The sequence below is a fragment of the Rattus norvegicus genome, chromosome 15 (assembly GCF_021556685.1).
Source record: "Rattus norvegicus strain SHRSP/BbbUtx chromosome 15, alternate assembly SHRSP_T2T, whole genome shotgun sequence".
Classification (NCBI taxonomy): domain Eukaryota; kingdom Metazoa; phylum Chordata; class Mammalia; order Rodentia; family Muridae; genus Rattus; species Rattus norvegicus.
The window spans coordinates 33,553,526-33,560,000 of NC_141548.1; the positions used below are offsets into that span (position 1 = coordinate 33,553,526).

A 6,475-nucleotide genomic window follows, 5' to 3' on the forward strand; every position below is an offset into this window, starting at 1 on the left:
GGAAAGGGAATAACAATCGAAATGTATATAAGAAATACTCAAGTTAAGAAAGATTAAAAAAAATTTTAAAAAAAGATACTCCCTAGGTCCTTTTAAAAAAAATTGACCATTGACTCTTTCCTAAGAATCAACACCTCTGTCAGACAATCATAATTGTTTATTTGGCTATCATGTTTAATCTCCATTTACCAACACTCTCTCACACAATCCCCCGTTTACCTTAAAACCCCACTCCTGCAAAAACCTCCTGTTCTCTCTTCCTCATCTTTTCTTGTTTCTTAGCTGATGCTGTTATGTTTTTATGCCTCCCCTGCCCTGCAACCTTGCTTACCCCTCTTGGGTAATAAATCTCCTTTGTGCTAAGAATTTGGTGTCTGTATGTCCTGAACTGATTTTAGGGGTCAACCTCTCTTATAATTCACATCTGACAGAGGGCTAGTATCCAAAATATGCAAAGAACTCAAGAAACTAGACATCTACAAATGAAATGATCAAATTTTAAAGTGAGGGTACAGATCTAAAGAGAGAATTCTCAGTCGAAAAATCTCATGGAACTGTAAAAATCTTAAATAAATGTTCAACATTTATTTAACTTATTCATCAGGCAACTGCCAATCGAAAGTAATTTGTTATTGTATCTTAGACCTGTAAGAATGAATAACTTAAAAAACTCAAGCAAGACCTGATGCTGGGAAGCACATGGATTAAGGGGAACACTCCTTCATTGCTCATGGGAGTGCAAAGTTGTTCAACCAATAGGGTGTAAATAGGTTCAACCAATAGGTTGTAAATCAATAGGATGGTTACTCAAGAAGATGGGGAATCTATCTACCCCAGACCAAGCTATACCACCCATGGACATATACCCAAAGGGTGCTCCATTCTACAATTAGGACAGTTGTTCAACTATGTTCATAGTGGTCTTATTCATGATAGCCAGATATTAGAGATAACCTAGATGACTCTCAACAGAAGAATAGATAAAGAAAATGTAGAACAGTTTTTCAATGGAGCATTGGAGCAGCTGACAACATGGAACTTGCAGGCAAATGAAAGGAAGGAAAAAATCATACTGAATAAGATAACCCAGACTGAAAAAGACAAGCATGGTATATATTCACTTATAGGTGGATATTAGCTGTTAAGTAAAGCATAATCATGCTGTAAACTACAGACCCAGACAAGATACGTGACAAGGAGAGGTCAAAGTCTGGGGGTGGGGGAAGTCATGGAATTCCCTGGGAAGGAGAAATATAATGGATTATGCAGATGGACAGGGCTGGTGGGGTTGTGAACAGGGAGAATAACAGGAGGGGGGAGTAATAAATGGAGAGTGTACTGAGATGACTAGAGTTGGAGCATTAGGGTAGCAATGTGGAAACCTATTGCAAAAGAATGTCCTTGGAAAATTTGAAGGAACCCTGGCAAAGTATCTACATTGCAGGGGATACTGAGGCTGAACAGCCTTCTTCTGTAACCAGGCAAGACGTCCAGTGTGATACTGGGACACCAACACAGCCAGAAAAGCTTTGACCTATAATTTATCCTGTCTACAAGGTGTGCTGGGGTAAATGTGACACAGCAATTGTGTCATGGTCAACTAATGACTGGTCAACATGAGGCTTGAATCACAAGAGGGGATCCCATACCAGACACTGCCTGGATGGTCAGGAAGCCTGGAGGCCAAGGATGGAAACAAACACAACTGGCCATAAGGAGAAGTCAGTGAAACGATTATTGCTGACATTCTGCTGTAATCATATCTATGATGATGACTACCCCGTCATCATCAGAAAGTTCCATCCACCAAGTGATGGGTTCAGTTGCAGAGACTCACAGTCAAATACTAGGCAGAGGTCAGGGGAAGCCACTCTGAAAAGGATCTGGAAAGATTTTAAAAGCCAAAGGAGTCAACTAAACTAGAAAACAGCCTAGATAGGCCTCTTAGGGGATCACAGAGCCTCTATGGATCTCAGCTACATTCCCTGCACATGTGTTACGGTTGTGTGGCATTGTGTTCTTGTGGGACTCCTAACAGTGGGATTGGACATGTCTCTGAACATTTAATGTTCTCTCGGTACCCATGTCCTCCTATTGATTTGCTTTGTCCAGTCTTGATATGAAGGTTTGTGCCCAGTTTTATTGTACTTTATTAAGCTGTGTTAGGTTGACACCCTGGGAAGCTTTGTTTTTCTGAAGGGAAGTGGGGGAGGAGTGGATCTGAGGGAGATGAGAGATTGGGGGTGCTGGGAGACGTGGAGGGAGGGTAGATTGTGGTCAGGATGTAATGTATGAGAGAAGAAGAAAACCTATAATGCACCAGTGCTGCTGTGTGGGGACTTGAATAGGGTCACATGAGTCACCATGAGCTGTCTTGTGCTTCAGCTGGAGCGGCTGAGTTTATGATTTGAATGTCAAGCAAGCTACAGCCTCTCTGCTGGCCTTTCTCCTGCCCAAAAATTACAGTAGGGGCTCTCCCTGAGCTACGTTAGAAATCAGAGTTGTTGGAAGGTTTACCCTTCCTTCCGAATCTACACACTGCACTCAGAACCCAGGAAGACCATGCACATGGAACTGTTAGAATAGAGAAGTTAATCACTTTTTAAAAACGTGTCTTTTTGTGCATTCCAGATACAGATCCATATGCGCCATGTTGACCTGTATAGAGAAACAAGAGGATGATGTGAAGGAGTCTACTCTGTACCAGATACAAAACCAAGGACCTAAAATTGTTGATGGATGATTTTTTTCTCCATCTTTATTAAATTGGGTATTTCTTATTTACATTTCGATTGTCATTCCCTTTCCCGGTTTCCTGCCTAACCCATAACCAATCCCCCTAACCCATCCCCCTCCCCTTCTATGTGGATGTTCCCCTCCCCATCCTCCCCCCATTACCGCCCTCCCTCCAACAATCCTGTTCACTGGGGGTTCAGTCTTGTCAGGACCAAGGGCTTCCCCTTCCACTGGTGCCCTTATTAGGCTATTCATGGCTACCTATGCAGTTGGAGCCCAGGGTCAGCCCATGTATAGTCTTTGGGTAGTGGCTTAGTCCCTGGAGGCTCTGGTTGGTTGGCGTTGTTGTTCATATGGGGTCTCGAGCCCCTTCAAGCTCTTCCAGTTCTTTCTCTGATTCCTTCAATTGGGGGTCCCATTCTCAGTTCAGTGGTTTGCTGCTGGCATTCGCCTCTGTATTTGCTGTATTCTGGCTATATCTCTCGGGAGAGATCTACATCCGGTTCCTGCCGGCCTGCACTTCTTTGCTTCATCCATCTTGTCTAATTGGGTGGCTGTATATGTATGGGCCACATGTGGGGCAGGCTCTGAATGGGTGTACCTTCTGCCTCTGTTCTACACTTTGCCTCTCTATTCCCTGCCAAGGGTATTCTTGTTGCCCTGTTAAAGAAGGAGTGAAGCATCCTCATTTTGGTCATTCTTCTTGAGTTTCGTGTGTTCTGTGCATCTAGGGTAATTCAAGCATTTGGGCTAATATCCACTTATCATTGAGTGTATACCATGTGTGTTTTTTCTGCGATTGGGTTACCTCACTCAGGATGATATTTTCCAGTTCCATCCATTTGCCTATGAATTTCATAAAGTCATTGTTTCTGATAGCTGAGTAGTATTCCATTGGAGATACTTCTGGCCTAGCTTCCTTTGAATCCCTGGGGTTCACCAACTGCCATATCCCCATGTGGCCAGCAGGGGGAGACCAAGGTTCCAGGATAAACCAGGGTACTTGACAAATTGGAGGTCTTTCAGTCCTTGGAACTCATGAGCCTGGCTTAGATGGAAGGGGTGAGCATCACATGACTGGCAGTCCAAGTCTGGCTGGAATGTCAGGTAGAGGAGACTCCACAGTTTTGGAACTTAGAGGAGTGAAAGGCTGGTGTACTTCAGGCGTGGGTGAGGCAGGGATGGAGTAGAAACTACTGGTAGGTAGAGGAGGTCAGATGGAAAACACTGGAAGGACACAGAGGGCACAGAAGTTGACTGAGCTCTGTGCTGGGCTGGGAAATGAAACCCAGCTGAGCCTGGCTTCCTCAGAGATATGTCCCAGGCTTCTGCACTGCAGACAGTTCAGGTGGGGAGAGTCCCCTACCCTGCTAGAGAGGGGACTGGAGACAGGAACGTGACTGGGTTGCACAGCCCATGGACTTCTGAATTCCCAGAGTCAAATCTCCCTTCACCCCCATGCCTTGTTTCACTCGCTGCTGTTGTTGGGCTGGAGGAAGGTGCTCAGAGATGTAGGACTTTCCTAGGCCCAGAAGGTTCCTGTCTGGAGGGCTAAGTGTGAGTGAGTGAATGAGCATGGGGCACCTCAGTAGAGCTGTAGCCTCCTGACGCTTCTGAGTGAGAAAGCCAACCTTGGAGACTGGAGAATTAGACATGTGTATGGTTGGATATCATGGCACACACCTTTAATCCTAGCACTGGGGAAGCAGAGAGGGGCAGATCTCTGTGAATTGAAGGCCAGGCTGGTTTGCATAGTAAATTTCAGAACATCCAGAGCTTTACAGTGAGATCCTATCTCAAAAATGAAAACATAGAAACAACTCTCTATCAGCACATTATGAATTGTGTGGCCTGAAGTCCCAGTAAGAGGGCGGGCTGGGGCTGGAGGGGGAAGTAACGTTCAAAAGTGATGGGGGGATCTGCCTAGACTAGCTAGGTGCACTGTGGGGCGGTGGGCTGTGAAAGGTACCCTGATATCTGGTCTAGATAGGTCGTATCCCAGGAGACCCTAAAAGTGAAGGCAGGCGCGTTCCCAGTCTCCCAGGAAATCAAAGCCTCACTAGCTGCAGCCCCACCCCCACCCAGATCCCTACAGAGACAGACCAATAACATAGGGCAATGCTCCAAGCCCCTCCTCCACAGGTGAGGTTGTGACTACAGGTCACATAGGCTCAAGACAGATCAACCATAGAAGCAGGACCACGCCCCCGAATATGTAGATGAGGTCTTCCTAAGCTCTTAAGCCAAAGCAATAGGAAGTACCATTGTCAGACACTGAACCATCCAAAAACTATTTAAGAATCGTGCAGAGGATTAAAGGTGTGCAACAACCACTCCGTAGTCTGAGAGCTTCTATGGTAGAGCTGTAACACCGCAGCTTGGCCTCAGGCACCCCTCGCAGGCTAGTCAGTCTCCTGCTGGCTAAGCCTGGCCTGAAACCTGAAACAGAGGCAGGACAACACCAGTGGAGGCGACAAAGAGCAGTTCCCCTCCCTGCCGGAGTTCTCTTCCCTTCTCCTGGACCCGTGCACCTAGCTGGACAGGAGATCTCCATGGAAAACCTCCACTACGGAGGCCCACAGCACACAAATGATGAAGTGGCTGAAAGTAAAGAACTTCAGTTACTTGCACATTGGGGGTTATTTATTATGGATTTTCAGCCTTTGACGCACACTCATTGGGGTTCTTGCCTGAGGTCAGACAGGCTGGTTGGGCACAGGTGTTAACCTGTTAGAGGAGCTCCGTGTTTTGGCTTATCCACGGCAGGAAGTACACAACCTTGGTGAAGACCCCTGAAGAAATCTTCTTGGATTTTACATAGGACAAAACTCCATAAGCTTTGTTGTCACACACAAGGGGTGCCCCCGAGTCACCCTGTGGATGGAGAAAGGACGAACTGAGCCTGGCTCTCTCTGGCTCTGCTCTCCCCACTCCTCCTGTCAGTGCTAACTCTCAGATCAGGACCAGGCCAGATTCCAGCTTCCCTCAGTTCCAGAGCTCCAGGGAGGCCCAAGGTTTCCTTCTAGCCCAGTCCTAGGCTTTCTCTGAAGTCCTTGGGGACACTCTGAGATAATGTATCCTGTCTGAGATGACAGATGTTTTCCCAGCTGACACTCTTGCTACACTCACATAAGAGACCAAAGCTGGAGTTTTAGGCTTTCTCTTCTCTGAGCTAAGGTTTGAGGGTTTGCCATTCTCATATCTTGGCCTCTCCCAGGACCCTTTTACCCTGGATTTTTGTCTGTGAAATGCTTGATTCCCCACCTTGGAAGGAGCCTCTATTTCGTTTGGGTCTCCAGCACAAATCTCTGTGGTTTCGGAATAGTGACGGAAGCGTTTTTTGCATTCCGCGTCCCCCTGGATGATCAGTTCAGCCTCCTCTAACAGGGCAGATCCTTTATTGGCATTGATGGATGTTTTTCCCCAGCCAGCCACACCACAAACATCCCCTGGATTTACGTGGTCTTTGCGCCCAGGCAACCTGAGGGTCCTCACAGCTTTAGTCCTCTTGGCCTTACTCTCCAACTGATAGGAAAGAGGGAGGAGAGACCAGCTGAGCTAGGAGCTTGCTAGCTTGAGTCTCTTTGAAATTCAGGATGACAGAGCGGGAAGGAGCAGGATCAGAGTAGGAGGGAAGGACTAGCCCTGAGCCAAACAGAGCACAGACAGTGTGAGAGATGGGGGTGAGGGATGAGGAGTGGGCAGAGGAATGTGGGTGGGACGGTGGCAGGTTTCACCT

General features: G+C 46.8%; 1 protein-coding gene across 9 annotated transcripts in view; it reads right to left on the reverse strand.

Moving 5' to 3' along the window:
• Positions 1-5,357: 5,357 nt before the first annotated feature.
• Positions 5,358-6,475, reverse strand: part of Gzmn (granzyme N) — a 9,455-nt gene continuing 8,337 nt past the window's right edge. For 6 of the 9 annotated variants that reach the window (NM_001191116.2, XM_087586598.1, XM_087586596.1 and 3 more), the window contains 3 exons: positions 6,474-6,475; positions 6,001-6,261; positions 5,358-5,610 (listed from right to left, as the gene is read on the reverse strand). The exon at positions 6,474-6,475 is cut by the window's right edge and continues 134 nt beyond it. In NM_001191116.2, coding sequence (NP_001178045.1) covers positions 5,467-5,610; positions 6,001-6,261; positions 6,474-6,475 — 407 coding nt within the window. In that variant the 3' untranslated portion in view covers positions 5,358-5,466. The remainder of the gene's footprint in view (positions 5,611-6,000; positions 6,262-6,473) is intronic. The other 3 variants (XM_087586600.1, XM_087586601.1, XM_087586602.1) reach the window with 1 other exon arrangement.